Source organism: Heteronotia binoei, chromosome 17 (assembly GCF_032191835.1).
Source record: "Heteronotia binoei isolate CCM8104 ecotype False Entrance Well chromosome 17, APGP_CSIRO_Hbin_v1, whole genome shotgun sequence".
Classification (NCBI taxonomy): domain Eukaryota; kingdom Metazoa; phylum Chordata; class Lepidosauria; order Squamata; family Gekkonidae; genus Heteronotia; species Heteronotia binoei.
Genome location: NC_083239.1, coordinates 50,083,110 through 50,108,601, shown reverse-complemented (window position 1 = coordinate 50,108,601; position 25,492 = coordinate 50,083,110). Strand labels below are relative to the sequence as shown.

The window sequence follows — 25,492 nt, the reverse complement described above, 5'->3', positions numbered from 1 at the left end:
GTGCTTCTGTCTAAACTCAATCAATTGGGGTTAGAGGTAGATGATTTTTCTACCTCTGAAGAGTCATATATCTTCAGATGTATTAAACTGAGACTGTGGGAATTGGAGGAAACGAAATTACGGCCAACTCTCCCTTATACTTGCTCTCCAGCTTCCTTAGGTCTTTATGCTTTTTGTGGCAAAATGCCCAATTATCTATCAGACCTAACCACTCCAAGTCATCGCAGGGCATTTATGTTGGCCAGACTAAACGCGTTTCCCTCCAAAGTTTTACAAGGGAGATATCAGCGAGTCCCTTTAGCCGACAGACTTTGCTCCTGTGGAGCGAATACCCCTGACTCAATCCAGCATATATTGCTTGATTGTTCTTTTACCACCCTAGCTTTCCATCCCTGCTCAATACCTGCAAAGGGCCATAAGGCATTCTTCAATAACATCCCGTTGCGCTTTGGTGAGGGAGCGCCCACGTGAGAGGCGGTAGATGGTGTGCAGCATGGAATCCACCATGATGGCCCGGTGCTCGGTGCCCGCGAATAGAGGGGCGCACTTGGTGATGAGGGGCAGCACAGCCAAGCACAGGTAGCGGTTCAGGGCCAGCGCCATCTCGGTGGTGCTGAAGGCGGCCTGAGACGGGAGAGGAGAGGGGAAGGCGAGTCAGAGAGAAATGCAGTCGTCGGCAAGTTAGCTTCAAGGGGAAATTACAATGTGAGATGGATGAACTTGAGCTAATTCACAAGTTCAGGACAATGGACACTACCAGAGCTGAATAAGGAAGAAGGATTCTTATTTCACTATATATGTTAATTTCCTGCCCTCCAGCATTTCCCCTCTGCTCTAATAAGGGCTTTTTTTGTAGCAGGAACTCCTTTGCATATCAGGCCACACACCCCTGATGTAGCCAATCCTCCAGGAGCTTACAGGGCTCTTAGTACAGGGCCTACTGTAAGCTCTTGGAGGACTGGCTACATCATGGGGGTGTGGCCAGATATGCAAAGGAGTTCCTGCTACAGAAAAATCCCTGGCTGTAATAAAGCTGATTACATTATACACTCCTTACAAACATTCTTTGCAACACCCCTTCTACCTTCTTACTGGGATATAAAGACTCGGAGATCTCCTTTCCTACTAATATCTGATGAAGGAAATTTCAACTCTAAAAAGCTCATACCCTGAAACTCTTGGTCTCTAAACTGCTTTTGGACCATCAGAAAGGTAGGCAAAGAAAGTTATGTCACAGGATGCCTTGTTTCTGCTAAGGTATATATGAGTCTGGGTGTCAATACATCGAGCTTGTATGCTACAAGCGTAAGTATTTTCCTGTTCCTTGCTGCCACTGGAAACACATTCCCCACACACCATCCAAGTTTGTTGCCGTGTGTGACAGCAATGTTTTGCAAAACCATTTTCAACACAGGAGAGTGAGGATAAGAAAGAAAGATAACAGAGTCAGAGAAATATGTGATTCCTCTGCCGGGGGCCATCCCCATTAAGCTTCTGTCTGTCCTCTGTTTTGCAATCTAGTTGGCTCCCCCAGTTTCAGGGCTTCTCCATATATGTGAGTTGGGGCCCCTCTTGAATTGCTCGATCCTGGCCCCGTTGTCCCATCGATGAACTTTGGAATTCAGCGTCCTGAACTCACTGAGGTACTCCCGGATCGATCCAGTGCCCTGCTTCAAGTCCTGTAGGGCCGCTATCGCGTTAGTCTCCTGTAGGGGGCCTTTGAAGTGGCATCGTAGAGCCCTCAGGAGGTTCGCGGCCGAGTTCAGCACCGGGGATCGCCTCTCGAATAGGGTGACATACCACTGGGTCACCAGGTCCTGGAGGCAGCTGCCAATGTACACTACTCGCGACTGTTCTGTCGGGAAGTTACAGGCCCAGACACTGAGGTGCCCTTGTACAGTCACAACGAAGAAGGCTAGTTCCGATTGGTCCCCCTCAAACCTTGCTTCACTTACGCGGGGGCCCCCGGACACCGCCACCGGCTCCTCCAGCTCAGGTTGAGGTGCCTGGTTGCCACCCACGGGTTGTTTGCCTCCCGCAGGGGCTCCTCCCTCAGCGGGAATCAGTGGTCTTCCTCCCCCCTCAGGGGCTGGTTGCAGGGGGGGTGCAGCTGTGATCCGCTCCCCCATTGCTCGCACTTGCCGGGCGAGGTCCTGCATCTCTTGGATCATGAAGGCGTGCATGGCTTGCATTTCCTCCCGGAGTTTGGTGCTTTGAGTGGCTAAAGCTTCTTGCATCCACTCCATGGTTGTATCCCCCGATTTGCTGGTCTGGGGGTCCTCCCCTCGACTTCCGTCGCCCTGGAACCCCCATGGGTGGTAGGAGCGTTGGAGTCCCAAAAGTCGGTGGTGTTGCTGGGGGTCCTCTCTCAGACCTCCGATAATAATCCATGGATCTCCTGGAAATCCATGGAGCCCCAGTTTTTCCTCTGCACCGTCACGGTGACTGGGGTGACCCGCGGCCTTCGGGCTTGGGTTCTTCCTCACCGTCCGTTTTGGTAATCCCCATAGCCTGGTCCTGTTCTCCAGCCATCGTAAGTCTAGGATTAGGCTAGGCCAGGGTGATAAGGGAGTTCCGACAAAATGTCAGACCCAGAGTCAAGGAAAAGACAGTTGAAGTTCAAGATCCATATTCCAGCTTCATGGGCATACACAAGCGTTGTCCGAACTGACCTCTCTGTCAGTTCCCCAAATTTATAAACCTTTGCCCTGACCGTTATAATTCAAGCCAAAGCGTGCCAAGCAAAAGGGAGGTTTTTGCATGGGGTTTTTGCTAAGCTCTCATCACCACAGGTGCCCACTATCAGTTCATGGTTCCCATCTCCTCCAGCTCTTTGACCTTGGTTACCTAGCAACTAGCCAATTCCCAGACATGCCATCCTCCCTCCAGATAAGCAAAAAGTTACAGTTATATCATAGGCACAACAAGCGCAGCATAGCATTGTACAATTGAATACGCACGACAAGAGGAACAAGATGGAGTGACTCTTGACAACTCACCGTGTCCAGCGAGGCAGCTGCCCGCATGTCAGGTAAGAAACCCACTTCCAGCACATGGAGGAGAAAGTCCTGGTTGTCGATGCCATAGACCCGATCCAGGAACAATACCATGGGTGCCTTGTGGTCCGGCACGAAGCTGGCGGACATCTTGGGCTCAATAACACTGCCATCTAGCATGAGAGGGAGAGGAACAGCAGTTATCAAGGCTGCCAGATGGCCAATTCGCATCGGGGAAGGACTGCGGCTCAGTGGTAGAGCATCTGCTCGGCATCCAGGAGGTCCCACGTTCAATCCCCGGCATTGACAAGGCAGGAAGTGATTTGAAAGACTGTAGCCTGAGACCTTGCAAAGCTGCTGCCAGTCTGAGCAGACAATATCTGAGACCCAAGTGGGCAGCCGTGTTGGTCTGAAGCAGTAGAACAAAGCAGGAGTCAAGTCACACCTTTAAGGCCAACCAATTTTTATTCAGAACGTAAGCTTTCGTGTGCTCTCTAATCACACTTCATCAGACGAGGGGATCAGGTATTGTGAGTGAGAGTGGGTTTAGCATATGTAACAAGATAAAAATAAAACCAATATCCCTGTTCAGACCTGGAGAGGTGTTTGTTCCAAGTTTCATTATAATTTGTAATCTAGCAATTTCTCTCTCCATTCTGTTCTTGAAGTTCCTTTGCAGTAAAACAGCTACCCTGAGGTCACCCACTGAATGCTAAGGAAAGTTAAAGTATTCTCCCACAGATTTCTCAATTCTGTAATTCCTAATGTCAGATTTGTGTCCATTTATCCTTTGGTGGAGGGTTTGTCCTGTTTGCCCTGTATAGAGAACTGAAGATATACCTGAGATCCTGAGAGGTTCAGTTCCCTGCAGCACTAGTTACAAGGCACATTCGCAGACCTGTTAATGGACTGAATCTCTTTACCCACAAGCTCCTCTGTACCCAGACTTGGTCTGTTCGGCTTCTTTCCCCTGCCAATTCATCAGCGAGAACAACAATAACAAATATTGGAATCCCAGGAGTAACAAATCCAGAATATCAAATAAACTCAACGTGCTAGCAAATTATTATGTCTATTGAATGGTTTACAATTCTTTACAGTTCTATAAGCACCTCGATATTTTTACACAACACCCTTTTGATATCACCAGTGTTAACAGTCACTTAAGTTAACAATGGTTGCAAACGATTTTTCGAGAGAGCTGCGACGATGCTGTATGAGCATGTGAACTCAATACAGTTGCAGTACTTGCAAAAACTCTCTCAGTAATTTTTGAGTCTGTAGCCACTTTCAGAATTCTGACACAGGCCGGTGGGCCAGCCACAAAACAGTTGCCACAAAATGGCCACCACAGATTACTTTCAGTCACGAAGTGAATATCCTTGTGGTGTGATGTCAGTTGCTGCCAAAGCATTGGTTTTTTTTTAAAAAAAAAAATCTGCAGTCAATCAAATCTCCAGGGCCCAATCAGAAGCCCTGCTGGGCAGAAGTCACAGCTGGCCCTGCCCACTTTCTAAAAACATTTAATGAGTGCCGGGAAAGGTGTTGTCAGGTGCCCACGGGCACTGTGTCTAGGAATTCTGTGTTCAGAACTTAATTTCCAGCATTCGCTAACAAAGTGCTTTCCACTACAGATGCTAAAGATTCAACTTTGGACTTTTAGTGCACTCTACTGCTTAGCGATGAAGATCCTGTGAATTTGGGGTAGGTATTTGTGGGTTTCTTGCATTGTGCAGGGGGTTAGACTAGATGACCCTTGAGATCCCTTCCAACTCTATGATTCCATGATTCACCGGCAGAAATTAGCAGGTGAAGCTCTTTCTGCTGTGGAAAGAAACATTACCAGCTGGTAATTATTGCGGATCAAATGACAAATGTTTTTCAAAAGTCAATATTTGGGATCAGGAGCTGTTTTGTAGAAAAATAGGTGGTGGAGCTCATCCAGGAAATGTTATGCAGCTGCACCTACTATTCAATGGACAAGGTTAAATAGGTGGGGAGGAGGAGGGGGAACTCTCAGAAAGGTTCAGGAGCTGTGCTCCTGTGAGCTCCTGTTGAATTCAAGGCCTGTTTGAGATGAAGCAGCCTTTGGAGAGTGGGAAATTAAATAACTTGGAGCCTTTCTCTGCACCACCCAGATGCTGTACCTTTGCCGAAAGCCGGGATTTGCAGCGAGAGGCTGATGACTCCAACGAGGTCCTCCAGGGGCACCAAGGAGCGCAGGATGGCCCTGATCCGAAGAGCTTCGCCCTTCCCAGCCTGGATGAGCTGTTCAAAGAAGAAATCAATGTGAACTGGATAGGGAAGAACCCGGCTAGCTTAGGAGGAAAGACAATGGAGGGAGGGAGCTAGCTGGAAACAGGGCATGGGTGTGGGGCAGCGAAGTGGCCCAGTGCCAAAATCATGCAGGCTTCTGTGGAAAGACTAACATGTTTTCCTCCTGGGGGGTTGTGGGGCGGTGCTTACATGCATCTCAGGGGCACAGCGCCCCAGCAAGTCGATGAGTGCCGCGTAGAAGGACATGATTGCGTTGCCCAAATGCACCCGGTTTTCCTCGTGAGCTTCCTCTCCCCCAAACCTGGTAGGGAGAGAAGGAGAGAGAAGAGGGAAGGGGGAGGGGAAGGGGGAGGGGAAGGGGGGACATTAGGGAACCATGCAGCAAAACGCAGGGACCGTGGGAGGGCAGGGAATGGGGGTCTGGCCCCAAGCCAGAAAAAAAGGGGAGTGAACATGCATCAGGAAATGTGTGGAAATTATTTATTTGATTTATATCCTGCCTCTCCCCCCCTCAACCGAAGCAGGCTCAGGGCAGCTCACAACACATAATTTACAATAAAAACATTTACATTAAAAGCATTAAACTGTTCAAAATAATTTGGTGCTAATTTCAATACAGGTTTAAGATGGCGTTCAATGATCTTAGCATCCGCTGCATCTAGCATCTTGGTGGTGGTCAGCATTTCAGTTAAAGGTTAACTGAAACAGTGTCATCTTACAAGCCTTGTGGAACTGGGCAAGGTCCCGCAAGGCTCTGACCTCCTCAGGCAGTTGGTACCACCAACGAGGGGCGGCAACTGAGAAGGCTCTGTCTCGCGTTGTTTTCAGTCCTGACTCCCCCCGGCCCAGGGATCGATAACAAGTTTTGTGTTCCCCATCTAAGTACCCTCTGGGGAACATGTGGGGAGAGACGCTCCCTAAGGTAAGCAGGTCCTCGGCCATATAAGGGATGTAGTTGTAGCCAAGGAGCAAGAAAGGTTGGTCACCACAATCTCTTTCCCAAAACAGGATGTGGCAATTGGCTCAGGTTGCTACCCTCCTGGTGAGGTGTGGTGATCTTCTGAGATTACAATGAATCTCCAGATGACAAAGATCAGTTCCTCATGGAGAAAATGGCTGCTCTGGAGGGCATTCTGCCACGCTGAGGTTCCTCCTCTTCCCTCCCTAAACTGTGCCCTTCCTAGGCGCCACTCCCTGCCAAATCTCCATGTATTTCCCAAGTGGGAGCTGACAATCCTACAACTGGCACAGCGCAGCCTCAACACATAGCCTCAATGTCTCAGCTTTCCTTTATCAGGTCCAAGTTCCTAGCCCTCATGGAGGTGGAGGAAAAGAAAAAAAGAGTGAGGTAGCTTTCACTACAGGCCCAGAAGCCAGGATCTAAAGCACAGATTGAATTCAACATGCGCTATTTGAAAGTGTTTTCCAGCCTTTCTCCTTACAGAGCTGGTTCAAGGTATTTTGTTGCTCCAAGCAAGGTATAACTATTGCCTCATGAACCTATGAACACATATGAAGCTGCCTTATACTGAATCAGACCACTGGTCCATCAACGTCAGTATTGCCTACTCAAATTGGCAGCTGCTCTCCAGGATCTCAGGAGGAGGTCTTTCACATCGCCCACTCCCTGGTCTTTTTAACTGGAGGTGCTGGGGATTGAACCTGGGACCTTTTGCACCACCGCCAGTCAGATCAGGGCTCAAACCAATCAGACAGTGACAGCCCTAGGGCGCATGGTGCCCCAGGCAGGCTCCCTGCCTGGCGCCACCCCCCTCCCGCTGCCACCTCCCGCCCTCCCTCCACCCCGCCACACGCACGCCCCAAGGCTAGGCCCTACCGGCTTTGAGGCAGGTGTGGGCTTTTTGAAGCCAGCATGGGAGAAGGCTTTCCCCCTCCTTTTGGGAACTGGAAGTGAGGGGGAGCGAAGCCTCCTCCAGCGATGGCTTCAAAAAACACGTGGCTGCCTCGAAATTGATAGGGCCCAGCCTCATCGTGGTGAGCTGAGGGGGTGGGAAGTGTGGCAAAAGGGAGGGGGCTGGCGGTGGCGGCAGCAGGAGCAGCAGAGGCAGGGAGAGGCAAACTAGGCAGTTGTCTTGGGCACCGGGGGGGGGGGTCCAATTCGGCACCCTAGGCAACCACCTAGTTAGCCTAGTGGGCAAGCTGGCCCTGCCATTAGGAAGCAATGCTGGACCAGGAGGGTGTGATGGACTCAGGCACTTAGCCTGAGTAGCTGAAGAACAGGCTTGCAGCAATTGGCTGGAACGTTGCCCAAGCAACGGAAAAGTATCCTTTGGAGGTTTGCTCAGCAGAAAATCACCTCAGGATTTTTAGTCTGAGGTCTTTGAGAGAAGTCTTCAGTATACCAGTCTGAAGTGAAGACAGTAGGCTTAGGCCGGGCAGTTGTAAAATCAACTGGACAAGGGGTTGAGAGCAGCCAGAGTGGCTGAGCTCCTTGTGGGAGACAGAGCTGAGGGGACTCTGTCTGGAAGACAGAGTTTTCAAGCGGTTTGAAACTCTCTGAGGGAGATTTTGCCAGCACATCAGGCAATCTCCAAGTGCAAACTAGATCACACAAATACACACTGAGGGGTGAACTGGATTCTGGTGGTCAGCAGGGTTACCCAAGACTCAGACCAGAGGACTAGCTGTGGGGCTGAGACGCATTGGTGTTGAAGGGTGCGAGTCCTGGAAGATAGCTAGTGTGAAAGGGTCTGTGAAGGAGAATACTGACACCAGTCAGGAGTTCTCTATGTGTGTGTGGAAGAGTGATTGAGATGATTAGGAGTATCTCAAATTGACAATGATTAGGAGTGAGCCTCTTCCGTGCCATCCTCAACGAGCCACCCCAATCAATCCCTTGGGTGGCCAGGCCAGAAAACATGCCCTGAGTGTGCATACACACGTGAAAACCAGAAAGGCAGTTCTGAGAGCACAAACTATCTGAATCAACTGAAAGTGAATTTAGAATGGCATGACTCTCATCTTGAACACTGTAAAGGCACGTGTGGTTTTTAGTCTCCGCTCAGAGGATGTGAAGAAAAATGCCACTCAGCAGGTGCAAAACCTGCACGTCTGTTGTGCATTTTTAACATGGTCCTCTGTCAGGATTCAGTCCCTATGTGAAGGGGCCTCAGAGATGGCTGGCAAAAATTTAGCATATCCCAAAGGAGGGAAGCTGCAGGACAACCAACGACAGGCTAGAGCAGGTCACATGGGATTCCCTGGCCTCTGGAAAAACTACAAAGGCCTCCAGGTCACTGGTGGGTCCAACAGAGAGACCACTCTAGTCTTCATCTGATATCCTTTTTCTCGAGGCCAGGGTCTACATCAGGGGTCCCTGACCTTTTTGAGCCTTCAGATACCTTTGGAATTCTGACACAGGGCAGTGGGCAAAAACTACAAAATGGCTGCCACAGTAGGCGGAGCCAATTTCAAAATGCCTGCTGGAGGAGGCAGAGCCAACCACAAAATATCAGGGACCGAGGTTATCTAAAGTAACTATTCAACATTTCGGGCAGAAGCTCTGTGCAACAGGATGCCTTTTAATCTACACAGCCAATCAGAAGTCCGGCTGGCCAAAAGCCCCACCTAGTCCCACCTCCTTTTTAAAAGCACTTGGTGGGCACCACAAAAGGAATTGGAGGATGTTGGGAATCGCTGGTTGATATCCATGGGATGTGTCCTACTTTATCTCTGCACACCCCCATGCCGTTATAACGCAACATGTCCGACTGTCCCCCAAATGTGCCTCCCCGGCCTCACGCACAGCTCCCGACGGCGATCCTTCTTGACCATAGGCCCATCACGGGCAGGATCCTGGGAGATCAGGATGGCCTCCTCTATGGCTGCCAGCAGGCCGTTGCCACCCTCGCCCCGTAGGGCAGGGCCGAAGCACTCGGGACGTCGGATCAACAGCCGTACAACCACGTTGGCATTCTCTTCCACGCTCTCCCCTGTGGAGAGAGGGAGAAGGGCAGGAAGGGGAAGAGAAAACTATGTGAGCCAGGAAGCAAGTTAAAAAGTGGTGCGGAAGAAGTGTCCTATTAAAAACAGGTACTGTGTCAGGAACTCCACCCTCTGCCCGGTGCCAGTTTGGTATAGTGGTTAAGTGCACAGACTCCTATCTGGGAGAACTGGGTTTGATTCCCCCGTCCTCCACTTACAGCTGCTGGAATGGCCTTGGGACAGCCACAGCTCTTGTAGGAGTTGTTCTTGAAAGGGCAGCTGCTGTGAGAGCCCTCTCAGCCCCACCCAACTCACAGGGTGTCTGTTGTGGGTGGAGAAGATATAGGAGATTATAAGCTGCTCTGAGTCTCTGATACAGAGAGAAGGGCAGGGTATAAATCTGTGGTCTTCAGTCTTCTTTTGCCACAGAAGGACATGGCACGACTAAACGTTTTGCATTTCTAAAAGATGTTTTGTGTTTTTAATTCCCTCATTTAAAGATAAGGATTCTAGTCCTTATGACTGTGGCAACAGGCCCAGAAATATATGGGTAAGACCTACTGCACTCTGGAGCAAACACAGGGAGGAATTTCAAGCAGGAGAGGGGAACTGGGCAGCTGGGCTGGGCAGGGACACCTAATCTGGCCCACCAGCTGCCTAGTGGGCAAACAAGGTTTCTGGCCAGGGACAAGTACTCCATTTTGCTACATACACAGGGCCAGATTCCACATCTAAGGTGAACCTCCTGAGATACTGGCAGCACTGCTGGGGTTCAGCTTGCTCCCAAGTGTGCCTGGCCTAGAAATTGTCACCCCTTCACCCACCAAGTGTTCCTGGCCGATAACAATTGTGCTTCTACCTATCCACCCCTCTCGCTGCTAGCACTCCAATATATTCATGGGTAGACATTATGGAGACTGCGGTACTCAGGAAAGAAAGGTTGCTGATCCCTGTGTAAAGCCCCTATCAGCAGTCCCCAACTCACCCATCAGTCCCTCCCCGCATATCACTACTAGGCTTCCTGTCATGCTACCCAAGGAATTCTGCTGCTACTCCCAACTGGCCTTTGGTATCTCCAGTAGAACTTGTCCTAGATGGAATCACTTCTATCAGGAGTACCTTCTATCACCTGCATCTTGCTACCTAGATCCAGCCATTCTGACCATGCTGATCCACGGTTCTGTAACCTCATGGCTGGATTATTGCAATGAACTCTTCGTGGGGCTGCCCTTGAAGACAACCCAGAAACCACAGCTGGTCCAGCCTGACTGTTGTCAGAGACTAGTTGATTTGAACATGCATTGCCCATTCTGAAACAGCCACATGAGCTGCCAGTCTGTTTCCAAATTCAACGCAGCCAACCATATGCCTGATCTTGTTGACTTGTTGACTACTCCCGGACCGAGAGAGGTGAAGCTGCAAAGCACCCGTAACCGGGCCTTCTCCTCTGTAGCCCCGAGCCTATGGAACCAACTTCCAGAGGAAATGCGGGCCCTGCGGGATCTTGAACAATTCCGCAGGACCTGCAAGACCTTCCTCTTCCGACTGGCTTTCGCTGATGAAGAAAGAAATTGCTAATGATAACCGCCATCATAAAAGAACAAATAGCATTAGCACTTTTATCACTCTAATTTAATTAACTAATTTTAAACTTAATCAGAATTTTAATGTTTGAATGTAATTTGTTTTCTTTTGTTTTCTTTGTATAATTGAAATTTGAATGATGCTGTTAGCCGCCCTGAGCCTGCTCCGGTGGGGAGGGCGGGATACAAATAAAATTTTGTTGTTGTTGTTTTGTTGTTGTTGTTGTATCTTATCTGGGTACTGTTTCTTTTCTTCCCTTTCAACTCTGAATCACCCATGAATAATGAAAATTCTAACTACACCATCCACTTCAGATTGCCTCTCCTACACTTCTTGGTGTTTGGGGGGCAACACTGGGAGGGCTTCCAGAGTTCTGGCCTTGCTGGTGGACCTCCTGGTGGCACCTGGGTTTTGGCCCCTGTGGGACACAGAGTGTTGGACTGGGTGGGCTGTTGGCCTGATCCAACATGACTTCTGTTATGTTCTTATGTCTGGGGCTGTGATGCTCTGCATTCTTGGTGCTTGGGAGGGGGCAACAGGAGGAGGGCTTCTGGAGTTCTGGCCCCACTGGTGGACCTCCTGATGGCCCCTAGGTTTTGGCCTGAACCAACCTGACTTCTCTTATGTTCTTATGTCTTACTTGTGGGGAAACAGTGGGAGGGCTTCTGGAGTTCTGGCCCCACTGGTGGACCTCCTGATGGCCTCCTGGTGGCACCTGGGTTTTGGCCATTGTGGGACACCGAGTGCTAGATTGGATGGGCCGTTGGCCTGATCCAACATGGCTTCTCTTATGTTCTTATATCTGCGGTAGTGATGCTCTGCATTCTTGGTGCCTGGGGGGTGGGCAACAGCAGGAGGGCTTCTGGAGTTCTGGCCCCACTGGTGGACCTCCTGGTGGTACCTGGGTTTTGCCCACTGCGGGTCACAGAGTGTTGGACTGGAGGGGCCATTGGCCTGAACCAACCTGACTTCTCTTATGTTCTTATGTCTTACTTGTGGGGAAACAGTGGGAGGGCTTCTGGAGTTCTGGCCCCACTGGTGGGCCTCCTGATGGCCCCTAGGTTTTGGCTACTGTGTGACACAGACTGTTGGACTGGATGGGCCATTGCCCTGATCCAACATGACTTCTCTTATGTTCACCAAACTCACCATTGACAAAGACTGTGAAGCGCAAGAAGTCCAGATAACGCTCACCCCCACAGGGGTTCCATCCGATGTCAGGATATCCCTTGGCAAGCAGCATAGGACAGCTCTGGAGACCAGCCCCCGCCAGATATGTCACCACCTGAGGAGACAAGGGGAACAGCAGAGACAAAATATCAGCACTAATTCCCAGAAATAAGATGTTCCTTAAGAAAACAGAATAGACGGAGAACCAGGTCTGTAACCAGAGTACTTTACTTGCATTCCAGGCAATCGAAATTCCAGGCAATCGAAATTGATGCATGCATTTACATTTATTTACAATATATTTATTGATATTGATTTATATCCCACTTTTCTCCCCACCATTGAGACTCAAAGTGGCTCAGGGCATCATTCTCTCCTCCTTCATTTTATCAGAGCAACAACCCTGTGAGACATGCCAGGCTGAGAGTTTGTGAGAGGCTGAAGATTCCCCACTGAGTTTCCAGGGCAGAAGCGGATATTTGAAAATCAGGGTCCCAGCCTGCCACTTGATCCACGATACCACACTGACTCTCAACTCACATAATCAGAGGTGACGTTGGGCAGGCTCTAACTTTGTTTTGAATCCAGGGGTGTTCTTAAGGTCAACAAAGTGTGCTTTTATGTGCACGCACGCTTCCTCAGATACATTTAATGGAAGTTAACAGTTCACCTATATATAGACAGATACCTCTACATAGGTAAACAGCAAACTATCATACAACTTAATGAAGATGTTTTGATGTATGCAAAGGCCAAACAGTAATAAGAAGTTAAGTTTATACATTCCCCGGGTCACCATTTGTTTGGATTTAATGGGGGGGGGGAACAGTGTTAGCAATAAATATGTCAAAATAGGAGAAGGATGTGTAAAGGTATCCTTCATAATTGTTCAGAGAAACAAACTGAGACTCTGTTGTTAGGCACCTTTACGACATCCAAAGGCGGGAAGAGTCTTTATTGACACTGGATTTGTTTAGTAACTTTTAAAACACCAGCTGTTTAGGGAAGGAAACAATGGGACATGGATGCTATCTGGCTACAAGGGCCATACTTATTTGGAGCCACACTATGCCACTGTGAGTAGCAACCATTCTTTATTAACATTTCTTTGAAAAAACACCATTCTTTCTGTCAGTTAGTATGTTACATTTTGATACTATCCTTACATGTGCCTTTTTTATTCTTAGGATTCACATACAACCTGCCTTGTCTGGAAGAGCTATTTTATAGGTTTTAGTGTGTCTGGACCACTGAAGAAGGTCCTCAGGGCTGGAATGTGTTTGGTCTTGCAATATTTTGGTCTAGTGATTACTGCATGTGTAACTTGTAATTTTCACTGTATGCAACGTCTTAGTGAATGTGATGTGATCCCCACTACCTCTTTGTTTTTATCTACATTTATCTACATTTTATCTACATCTACATTTTTAATTTGTAATTACTGCACACTTTGCAATAAATAGATGTATTTTGTTCTATGTTTTCGCTGCTCAACTTTCTGTTCCCTACAAAGAGCTTACTCCATCCAGGCCAAAAGGACAAAATGGCTGCCCAGATAGGTCACCCTGATCCATACTGTCCCCACTCTTTCTTTTGCTACTTTCCAGCCCCCCATATTACCTTCTCTAGGTCTTGCTCCTGCAGGGCCAGTGCCAACTCGTTGTTATCGATCACAGAAGCGGCTGCCACATCCAAGGGAGTGGATCCACGCATGCCTAGAGGAGCAAAAGGGAATGGTCAACAACAGGCAGCTTCTGAAGCTTAAGGCAACCTTTTTGAGCCCACAGTCACCTTTGGGATTCTGACACAGTATGGTGGGCACAATCACAAAATGGCTACCACGGGGAGGAAAAGCCAGCCACAAAATGGCTGCCACATCTTACCTTCAATCATAGAGGGAAGATCCTTGGTCTGTGGTGGCAGTTGGTACCAAAGCAACATTTAAAAAAAGCTGAACAGCCAATCCAATCTTCAGTGGCCAATCAGAAGCCTTGCTGGGCAAAAGTGCCACCTGGCCCTGCCCACTTTCTAAAAATACTTGGAGGGCACCATGTCAGGAACCCCAGGCATACGGACTAGTGGGACTAAGGAAAACTATTTCCTTTTCTTTTCTGGATCAGTGGGGGCTTTTTCACCCTCACTGTGATCCACCCCCAGCCTGCACCCTTTCTGACCGTGCTGGCTCACCTAGCCCAATTCCGCTGTTCTCTAGCAGGTAGCTGAGGTGGTCGAACATGGAGCGCTGGTTCTGGCGGCTGATACGGCAGAAGTAGCACAGGAAACGACAGCAGTTGGTCACCATCTTAGGGAATCGGATCTCCTGGTGGTGGTGGGGGGGGGGGGAAGGTCAGAGAAATTTCTGTAAACCTTGGCTGCCTTGTCAAATTTTACCCTGTTCCAGTCTCACTGCCAGCCTAACACTTGCTTTCTTGGCTTTATTCAAACGGGATGCTGGAAAAGCAAGCACTTACCACCAGGATGTTATGCATGCCTGCTGACACATTTTAAAAGGGGCCGCCACAATGCTACCATGCATGCAATGACAGCATGCCAGCATTCTGTGTTAGGCGGATTTTCCAAAACTTTAAGTACAACCCCCTCCCCTTTTTTCCGAGTGCAATCTGGAAGAGAAAAAGATTCACTCAAGGCTTTAGCTAACAGGATGCAAAGTTTGTTTAGAAGGATCATTCTCGGGCTTTTTTTTTTTTTGAGCAGGAACACACAGGAATGCATTTCCAACTGGCTTGGTGTCAGGGGGTGTGGCCTAATATGCAAATAAGTTCATGCTGAGCTTTTTCTACAAAAAGGGCCCTGATCGTTCTCCTGTGAGCTCATCAAAGTACCCAAGTCCCACTAACAAACTGGCATCCATAAAAATATATCTTTTATAAGAAAAGCTAAACAAAGCAGGTTAGGGTCTGGTATTTAGAAAAGGTACATCCATTCCATTCTCAAACATAATTCGCTCTACGCTATGTTTAACGTACATTCTACATTCGTAAGAGGGACCTAAGCAGGGGTGGAATTCTAGCAGCAGCTTCTTTGCATATTAGGCCACACACCCTTGATGTAGCCAGTCCTCCAAGAGCTTACAAAAAAGAGCCTTGTAAGCTCTTGGAGAATTGGCTACATCGGGGGTGTGTGGCCTAATATGCAAAAGAGCTCCTGCTAGAATTCCACCCTTGGACATAAGGACAGTAATCCTTTGACACTTGTCCCTGAAAGATAACAGATGGAATGCTATTCTGGGCTACCATGCTGTTTTGGAGCTCACAATGACTGTGGCCCCTGATGCTGGGCACACATAACATCACACAGGGTAAACTTCTCCTTGCTCACTAGCATTGTGGTTTACAGCAAGCCTATGACAGGTGAGGAAATCGACATAGTTAGGGGTTATTTTTTTGATGCACTACAGCCCAGAAATTTGCTACATATGCAAGCCCAAGACAGAAAATCTCCCAGATTTGCACATTTTTACACCTATCCTCCACCTGAAACAGGACATTCAAAGTGTGCCCTGAAACGATTAAGGAATTTCCAGGTCCACCCAGAAAGTTAAGATTTGACATATATATTATCAAAGACGTTCTTACAACAAAAGTTAGAGCTGGAGTTCCCAACTTTCTTGAGCCTGTGGGCATCTTTGGAATTTTGACACAGCCTGGTGGGTACATCCACAAAATGGCTGTCATAGGAGGTGGAACCAGCCTCAAAATGGCTGCCACAGGTTACCTTCACTCACACAGTGAAGGTCCCTGCGGTGACAACTGAGGCCAAAGCAACGTTTAAAAAAAAATCTGCACAGCCTATCAAATCTCCAACGCCCAATCAGAAGCTCAGCTTGGCAAAAGCCCCACCTGGCTCTGCCCACTTTCTAAAACAACTTGGCAGGCGACAAGAAAGGTGTCGGTGGGTGTCATGGCACCCACAGGCACCATGTTGGAAACCTGAGTTAGAAACATGCAAAATGTGTGGGGGAGGGAGATAATTAATAATAATTATCATATGGCATTGCATTGTGTGTAGTACAGCCAGGAGATCCTAAGATTGTCTGGAGACCTAAAGTTCTAGCTCTTTCAGCACTATGCACCACTAGGTTCCAAGCTAGGCTCGTTTGTGGGGCTGAGAGAACTCTGAAACAGCTGTGACCAATCCAAGGTCACCCAGCCAGCTTCATGGGGAGGAGCGTGGAATCGAACCCAGTTCTCCAGATTAAAGTCCGTCACTGTTAACTACTACACCATGCTCTTGAGGGTGGGGAAGAGAAATCCACCTCTAAAATAGCTACAGTGCAACACAACACAGAAAGCTGAAACTTGGAAAGACGAGAAACCTGAAATGCACAGATTGCTAGAACAGATGAAAAGTGGGGTACTGTCCCACCCAAAAGTTAAAACTTGGGGCATGAAGCTGGTGCTACAACACAGACCAACAAAGAGCCAGGCAAGCTGCGCATGGGACCGGATGCTGAACCAGAGGACGAAGGGCTTTCACTGCATTGTCAGCTACTTAAATCAGCCTGGGGTGGGGTTGCCATATGTTTGCAAATTTGCCAGCTTCCTCACCTTCGAATCCCCTCCTCCCAGGACATTCACCATCACCTCCATGACGGTCTCGTGCATGCCCAGAGCTCTCATCAGGTTGGGGTGCTGGTAGAAAACTTTGTTGTTCATAATGTTCCTATAAAAATAAACAGAGATTTAATCTGCCAAATATTACAGAACGTCACCTGCAGTGTGGTTCTCAAGTGTGTGTGTGTGTGGGAGAAATCCACCTCCAGAATAGCTATGGTACAATGGAAGTAAGAGTTGGTGGCGCGGCATCTTGATGGATGGATACAATCTGGGAAGGAGGTACCAACGACAGAAGTTTTCCAGTGAGCTCGTAACAGGACCTTGTTTGTAGTAGCTCCTAAGGTCTGGGATCCTGTCCTCACAGAGCTTTGCAAACCCCTTCAGGCACCGAGCAAAGACATTTTAAAAAAATTTCTAAGGATTTATTTCCTTTTCATTTTATTTCCCCTCCTGGCTTAGCATTTTAGTATTTCTGGATGGCTTCAGGCTGGATGCCGTACCTCATCCCTCAAAGGTAGGCTTGCCAATCCCCAGGTCCCAGCGGGAGTTCTTCCACTTTACCAGGCTCCTTCCTGCACCCAGTCAGCTGGCCGGTGGGGAGAAGCCCCACCCACAGAGGACCATGTGACTTTCCCCCTCCGGAGGCCCCAGTCTCCAATTGAAAGGCCTCCTCTTGGGATGGGGTGTCTGTGTTACTTGGAAGAAGTTGGCTGCAACTTGTGAGTAGAGAGGCCAATCTCTTGCTTCAAAGTCGCCAGAAACAGAGGGGGGGGGGCAGGGGGGAGGGAAACGTCTGCTGAGCACTTCATTATTCCCTAGGTGGAGATCGATTCTCATAGGATATAATGGAGAATTGATCTGGAGATTTCGGGGGCTCTGGGGGAGCTGGTTTTTTAGGTAGAGGCACCAAATTTTCAGTATAGTATTTAGTGCCTCTCCCCAAAGTACCCCCCAAGTTTCAAAAAGATTGGACCAGGGGGTCCAATTCTATGAGCCCCAAAAGAAGGTGCCCCTATCCTTCATTATTTCCTATGGAAGGAAGACATTTAAAAAGGTGTGCTGTCCCTTTAAATGTGATGGCCAGAACTCTCTTGGAGTTCAATTCTGCTTGTCACACCCTTGTTCCTAGCTCTGCCCCAATGTCTCCTGGCTCCACCCCCAAAGTCCCCCGATATTCAAGGTCATCAGAAAGCGATGTGGTGGGGAGGGAAATGTCTGCTAGGTACTTAATTACACCCTATGGAGATTGATCCGTGGGGCTCCAGAGGGCCTGTTTGTTGAGGTAGAGGCACCAGAATTTCAGCATAGCATTTGGTGCCTCTCCTCAAAACACTCCTCAAATTTCAAAAAGATTGGCCCAGGGGGTCCAATTCTATAAGCCCACAAATTAGGTGCTCCTATCCTCCATTGTTTCCTATAGAAGGAAGGCATTTAGGAGGAGCACGGTCCCTTTAAATGTGATGGCCAGAACTCCTTTCGGAGTTCAATTGTGCTCGACACATCCTTGCTCCTGGCTCCACCCCCAAAGTCCCCAGATATTTCTTGAATCGGACTTGGCAACCCTAATAGCAACCTTGGACTTCCTTGGCGGTTTCCCATCCAAGTACTAATCAGAGCCAACCCCGCTTAGCTTCTGAGATCTGATGAGATCAGGTCAGAGCAGAGACAAACAAGAGGTGGTTTGCCATCGCCTGCCTCTGTGCAGCAACCCTGGTCTTCCTTGGTGGTCTCTCATCTGAGTACTGGCCACGGCCAACCCTGTTTAGCTCCCATGTCCTGACACACTCAGGCTAAAGTGGGAGACACAGGCTGTCGCAGGTGGAGAAGGACAGAGGGCTGAAATTCAGGAGGGTCCCTGGGTCCAGACGAGAGGAGTCAGTGGGGTGGGGGCACGCACCCAATACTCTGTATCATCAGATTCTCCTCCTCGGGCCCCATCTGGACAATCAGCAGCGACCGGATCTGTCCCAGGCATTCTAGCAAGCTCATGGTGTCTTCCACAGAATTGGCGTTGATCGTGTAAGCCTTGGGCAGGGCCCGGATTAACTCCCCGAGGCCGTCGTACTGCCGGTGGAGGAGGCTGAACATGACCCGCACGAGTTCCGGGCTCTGGATGAAGGATTCCTGGGCCCAGTGAACCATGGTGTGGGAGATCAGTTCTTGCAGAGTGCCTGAGAGATTGGGGAGAATGGGAAATAGTAGACAAACACAATCACCCAGCCAACCAGGAATAACAATACAAGATCCTGGGGATGCAGAACTAGATGAACCCTTTGTCTGACCCAGCGGGGCTTTTAGTGGTAGTTCCACTCCCCGATGTAACAACCGTACCTTTCTTCTTTTCTCCCTTTCTCACAATATGAGAACTTGTGGATATTCAATGAAATTGCTGAGCAGTTGGGTTATAACGGATAAAAGGAAGTACTTCTTTGCCCAAAGGGTGATTAACGCATGCAATTCACTACCACAGGAAGTGGCAGCGGCTACAAGCATAGACAGCTTCCAGAGGGGATTGGATATACATATGGAGCAGAGGTCCATCAGTGGCTATTAGTCACAGTTTATTGTTGGAACCCTCTGTCTGGGGCAGTGATGCTCTGTATTCTTGGTGCTTGGGGGGGCTAAGTGGAAGAGTTTCTAGTGTCTTGGCCCCACTGGTGGACCTCCTGACAGCACTTGGTTTTTTTGGTCACTGTGTGACACAGAGTGTTGGACTGGATGGGCCACTGGCCTGATCCAACATGGCTTCTCTTACATCCTTATGTTCTTACCCTACCTTTGATAGGATTTCGATTTAGAAAACAGATGACTAAAAGGGGACGCGATAAGAGGCTTATAAAATTATGCATGGGGTGGCGAGAGTCAACAAAGAGAACTGTTTCTCGCTCTCCCAGAATGCTAGAACTGGAGGCACCCAATGAAGGTGATGGGCAGTAGGTTCAGGATGGACAAAAGGAGATACTGCTTGACACAGAGAGTGATTGAACTGTAGGATTCACTGCCAGATGATGGCGGGATGGTCATTTGCATAGTCAGTTTAAAATAGTATTAGAATAAAACAGGATTGGATTTTTAATTAGTAGATTTAATTTTCAATCAGTGAATTGGTTTTTTTTGAGTTTATGTTTTATTTAGTTGTTTAGAATTAATGTAATGGTTTTACTCTGATGTGACCCGCCCTGAGCCCATTTGGGAAGGGTGGGATAGAAATGTGAAGAAATAATAAATAGATAGACAGACAGATAGATAGACAGACAGATAGATGGATAGATAGATAATAGATAGATAGATGATGGATAGATAGAGGAGGATGGATGGAAAGATAGATAGATAGATAGATAGATAGATAGATAGATAGATAGATAGATAGATAGATAGATAGATAGATAGATAGATAGATAGATAGATAGATAGATAGATAGGTGATGGATGGATGGATGGATGGATGGATGGATGGATGGAAAGATAGATAAATAGATGACAGATAGATAGATGATGGATAGATAGATAGAGGAGGATGGATGGATAGATAGATGATGGATGGATGGATGGAAAGATAGATAAATGATAGATAGATGACAGATAGATGATGGATAGATAGATGGAGGAGGATGGATGGATGGAAAGATAGATAATAGATGATAGATAGATGATAGATAGATAGATAGACAGACAGATGGATGATGGATAGATAGAGGAGGATGGATGGATGGATGGATGGATAGATGATGGATGGATAGATAGATAGATAGATAGATAGATAGATAGATAGATAGATAGATAGATAGATAGATAGATAGATAGATAGATGGATGGATGGATGGATGGATGGATGGATGGATGGATGGATGGATGGATGGATGGATGGATGGATGGATTCAAGGAGATGTCTATCAGTGGCTACTAGCTATGGTGACTGAGGGGAACCTCCACCTTCAAAGGTACTAATCCTCTGAATCCCAGCGCCAGGAGGCAACATTAAGGGAAGGCCTCAGCCTCTAAGCCCTGTGGTTGGACCTCCAGAGGAATTGGATGGCCCCTGTGTGAGACAGGATGCTGGACTATGTGGGCTATTGATCTGATCCAGCAGGGCCCTTCTGATGTTCTTATGAAGGCCTCAGCCTCTATGCCCTGTTGCTGGCCCTCCAGGCGAATGGTTGGCCACTGTGTGAGACAGGATGCTGGACTATGTGGGCTATTGATCTGATCCAGCAGGGCCCTTCTGATGTTCTTATGAAGGCCTCAGCCTCTATGCCCTGTTGCTGGCCCTCCAGGCGAATGGTTGGCCACTGTGTGAGACAGGATGCTGGACTAGGTAGACCACTGGTCTGATCCAGCAGGGCTCTTCTGATGCTCTTATCTTTTGTTTTTCCTAGCATTTCAACCAGATGGAATTAAAACCACACTCCCTTAGGCCCTTCTCTGTCTTTGCTACTGATTCAACTACCCCGTACTTGGGAGAAGTGATGACCACACCAAGGTGTTCCACCTCAGACATCCGAGGGTGCTCCCACCATCTCTTACAAGAAGATTTTTGAGGGCTCTTCTAATCTAGACGAGGGAGCGATGAACACAATTTTGCCAGACTCCTAACTCACAGCCCTGCTCCTAGATAACACAACCCCGCCCTTCACTGTTCTCTCCCAACTGCTCTATTGCACCCACTAGGTGTTGGCTGCTCCTCAGGGGTCTGTTCCTCTTCCAGCTCCTCCTTCTTCTTGCGGAAGCTCGCCACCTTCTCCACCAAACTCATCAACCTCCGATGGAAAGACTGATCTTCCGCCTGCTCTTCCTCCTCGCCCTCCTCTTGGATGCCTGTTGGGGGAAATGGCAAAACAATTGAGTCTTTGCATCCAGAGATACCAGACTGGCTAATCTGGAGTGATATGCAATGTTAAGGCAAGCAGAAGGTCCGTTGATGGTGCAATAGATCCTTGTTCCCTGTTCTGCGAATGAAGAAAGGAAGAGAAAAAAGAGCATTCCAGACTACAGAGGCCAAAACATTTTTATTTTTAGATTAAGACAGTGGCTCGCAGGCTAGACTGATCTCATCAGCTCTCAGAAGCGAAGCAGGGTCAGCCCTGGTTATATGGGAAACGTCGACTGAGTGGTGACATGATAGAGGCTGACACGATTATGCATGGGATAGAGAAGGTAGAGAAAGAAGTACTTTTTCCCCTTTCTCATAATACGAGAACTCGTGGACATTCAATGAAATTGCTGAGCAGTCTGGTTAGAACGGATAAAAGGAAGTCCTTCTCCACCTAAAGGGTGATTAATATGTGGAATTCACTGCCACAGGAGGTGGCGGCGGCAGCTACAAGCATTGCCAGCTTCAAGAGGGGATTGGATAAATATATGCAACCAGAGGTCCATCAGTGGCTATTAGCCACAGTGTATCATTGGAACTCTCCATCTGGGGCAGTGATGCTCTGTATTCTTGGTGCTTGGGGGGGGGCACAATGGGAGGGCTTCTAGTGTCCTGGCCCCATTGATGGACCTCTTGATGACACTTGGTTTTTTTGTGCGACACAGAGTGTGGGACTGGATGGGCCATTAGCCTGATCCAACATGGCTTCTCTGTTCTTATGGGAGACCACCAAGGAAGTCCAAGGTTGCTTTGCAGAAGCAGGCAATGCTAAACCACCTCTGTTTGTCTCTTGCCTTGATCTGGTTGGCCCAGGCTAGCCAGATCTCAACAGATCTTGGAAGCTAAGAAGGACTGGCTCTTGAATGGGAGACATCAAGGAACACCAGGATCGAGATGCGGATGCAGGCAATGGCCAACCACCTCTCTTGCCCTGAAAACCACAAGTTGACTGCAACTTGTTCCCAAAAAAGAAAGGGGGGGCATGCATCCCAGGTGGGATTCTACAAGCCCGGAATCTGGCACCTGGAGCACAATGCAGTGTCCCCCCAAAACATCCTCATTCTCTTCTTTAAAGAAAGCCTTCAGGCAACAGAAATAAGCTCAGAAAGGCCTGGCTTGCAACTCAAAGGGCCGAGGGCTTTGACCAGGACTCCCATTTGCAAATGTGCTGAGTCACTGATGCTTTTCCACCCATCCTTCCCCATGGCTGATGGAAGGAGAATGGCCTGTGTTCACCTCACGCAGCATATGCAGGCCTGTCTCTTGAGTTGCGCAATATGCTCAAAGTCCCAGCATGCAAGTTTTCTTCATGCAAAATAGGTAGGTGACCTTGGCTATAGTTTTAACACTCAAACGTGGCACTAGGGCAGTCGCTTGGAGGAAGACCGGATATACCAGAGGACCAATGGAGGGTAGGGCTATCAGTGGCTACTTGCCATGGTGATGTGACCTCCACATTCAGTAAGCCCCCAAATCCCAGAGTCAGGAGGCCACATCAGGGGAAGGCCTCAGCCTCTCTGCCCTGTTGTTGGCCCTCCAGAGGAACTGGTTGGCCACTGTGTGAGACAGGATGCTGGACTAGAAGGACCCTCACTGGTCTGACCCAGCAGGGCTCTTCTGATGTTCTCCTCAAGGGAAGGCCTCAGTCTCTCTGCCCTGTTGTTGGCCCTCCAGAGGAACTGGTTGGCCACTGTATGAGACAGGACTCAATGGACCACTGGTCTGATCCAGAAGGGATCTTCTTATGGTCTCATGACCTGGGCCTCCTGTTGGATAAACAGGTGGAAACAATGGCCTGGGGTGCCTTTCACCAACTTTGGCAAGCGACCAAGCTACGGAAATTCCTGGGCAGCAAAGATCTTGCCATTGTGGTGCATGCCCTGGTAACATCTAGGTTAGATTACTGCAATGTGCTCTACATGGGGCTGCCCTTGAATACTATCCATAAGCTTCAGTTTACACAGAACGCTGCAGCCAAAGCATTGATTGGTGTGGAAAGGCAGCTTTGAAATAAATAATAAAACAATAAAATACCAGGCGGAGTATTTTATAATAAATAAAATGACGACAGTAAAAATAATAATAAAACAATAATAAAATGCCAGGCCTTTCAGGAAACTTGCTGTTAAAATCAACCCTAACAGGATAATTAAAGCAGCATAACGGAGTTGCAGAGGAAGGAGGGTTTCTGCCATTGAGCACCTGCTTTGCAATCATGTGCAGATCTGCTGTCGGTGTGCGTCTGTAGCTATGGCAGGGGAGAAGGGGACAGAAGCCGAGGCGCTCCTTACCACAGTGAGACAGCAGGTCAGAGTGGAATTCCAGCAGCTCGTCTCGGATTTCTTCGGGCACTGGGCATTCCTCCTCATCAGCGCCGTTCTTAAAATGCAGGAGCATGTTGATCTGTTGGGAAGAGGAGGGGACACCGGTTGCAGCAGATGCAAACTGGCTATGCTTTTGGCCAAGGTATACCCACACGAAGCTGCCTTTTACTGAATCAGGGTCAGCATTGTGTAAGACTGGCAACAGCTCTCCAGGGTCTTTCACATCACCTACAACCTGATCCTTCTTTTGAACTGGAGCAGCCAGAGACTGAACCTGCCACCTTCTGCATTCCAAGTAGATGCTCTACGAACTGAGACACAGCCCCTCCCTGTATGGATCTGTTCTTCCATACACCATGGAGTGCACGGTTGGTGTCACGATGCAAAACAGTAGCAAAGCCTCCGGGACAGCAGATCAAACTCCGCTGGCTTGTTTGGTTTACATGCCAAGAATTATTCAGAACCCTGCAGTGTGTTCATCATTCAGCAGCCAGAAATAGGGATGCTCTGATCCTTAGAAGAGGTTGCAAGCATCCTGATTTGCATGTGTAAGAGGGCTCTCCTGAAGCTCTATTAGTTGGAGGAAATCACTGTATGTTCTGGGAAATCTGGAGATTCCCTGTTGGCTTATGTCATGATCCTGGGCCTAGTGAGGCCTACGGCTCCAGAGAAGCCTGCCTAGGAGTTATTACAGAAAGCCTATATTTCCAAGGATCCACTCTGTCTCTCTGACTGGGTGGCAAGAGAGAAACTAGCCCAAAGAGAGGTGGGACCTGGGAGGAAGACATAAAAGGGCCAAGCACAGGCAGGGGGTGCTCTCTCTGGGAAAGGCTGCCGGAGAGAAGACGGCAGGAGAGATCCCTTACCCAAGGTGGTGAGTTCTGGTATTAGAAGAAGAGAAGAAGTTAGTTGTGTCAGGACTTCTGTTTATTTGCACCCACCTTTACTGTATATATATTTCACTGTTTTTACCCAATTATTATTTGAGCACTGTAAATACCTCATGTATCCTTGGCCACAGTTAAGAGGTATTTACTAATAAGGAAGACAGGGGTGGTTGGGTGGTCTGGGCCCTTCCATGTAGACCCTTACCAGAGTGATAGCAGCCAGCAGCAGGCCCTCTTAGGCCCCTGCTGTGTGATAGCTTAGAAGGGTTTTCTAAAAGGCAAAGTTAAAAAAACGGTCAACAAACTTCCCTGGAAGAGACGTTTGCTTTCCACTATGGATCATTCCCAGCTATGTGCAGCCAGAAGAGAAAATGGAATGTGTTCTTAACGTGTTTGAAGGTGTGAGTTGTTTATATTTAATTCAACATTAGTCGCTTTTCCGCTTTGCAGCACTCAAGGATGTTTGCAATACAAATAAATCGACAGTTACAAACTGCAGGGGGAAATGGTTATACCACAGTATAAACATATGTTCGTATTCTTACATTGATAATTTGTGATTTTATGGAGCTGTTTTCACCAGTAAGCCACCTCCAGCAAGACTCTGGAAAGGCAGCATATACATTTCTGAAATAAATAAGCTAATAAAAACAGACAAGCAGGCGTGGGAAGTATTCGCTGAAGACAGAAAGATGGAAAACTTCTGCAAAAGAGCATCTTTGCTCCGTCAGTTTCAGAGGGTAGCTGAGTCGGTCTGTAAGAAGAAATCTGCATTCTCATACTACTGTTGAATTTAGATTCTGGTGCTACTGGATTCGAACCCAGGACTCGAGCCCAAATTCTGGTGCTACCGGACCCCAAA

At 48.3% G+C, this 25,492-nt stretch overlaps 1 protein-coding gene across 1 annotated transcript in view; it reads right to left on the bottom strand.

Moving 5' to 3' along the window:
• The window catches only part of RYR1 (ryanodine receptor 1), a 271,145-nt gene that overhangs the window by 119,864 nt on the left and 125,789 nt on the right, over positions 1 to 25,492 (bottom strand). Inside the window, exons 38-49 of the mRNA XM_060257511.1 lie at positions 23,711 to 23,822; positions 21,215 to 21,364; positions 18,447 to 18,720; positions 16,541 to 16,655; positions 14,160 to 14,292; positions 13,593 to 13,687; positions 11,952 to 12,087; positions 9,040 to 9,226; positions 5,463 to 5,574; positions 5,144 to 5,264; positions 3,000 to 3,169; positions 404 to 624 (exon numbers count right to left, since the gene is read on the bottom strand). Coding sequence (XP_060113494.1) covers positions 404 to 624; positions 3,000 to 3,169; positions 5,144 to 5,264; positions 5,463 to 5,574; positions 9,040 to 9,226; positions 11,952 to 12,087; positions 13,593 to 13,687; positions 14,160 to 14,292; positions 16,541 to 16,655; positions 18,447 to 18,720; positions 21,215 to 21,364; positions 23,711 to 23,822 — 1,826 coding nt within the window. The remainder of the gene's footprint in view (positions 1 to 403; positions 625 to 2,999; positions 3,170 to 5,143; positions 5,265 to 5,462; positions 5,575 to 9,039; positions 9,227 to 11,951; positions 12,088 to 13,592; positions 13,688 to 14,159; positions 14,293 to 16,540; positions 16,656 to 18,446; positions 18,721 to 21,214; positions 21,365 to 23,710; positions 23,823 to 25,492) is intronic.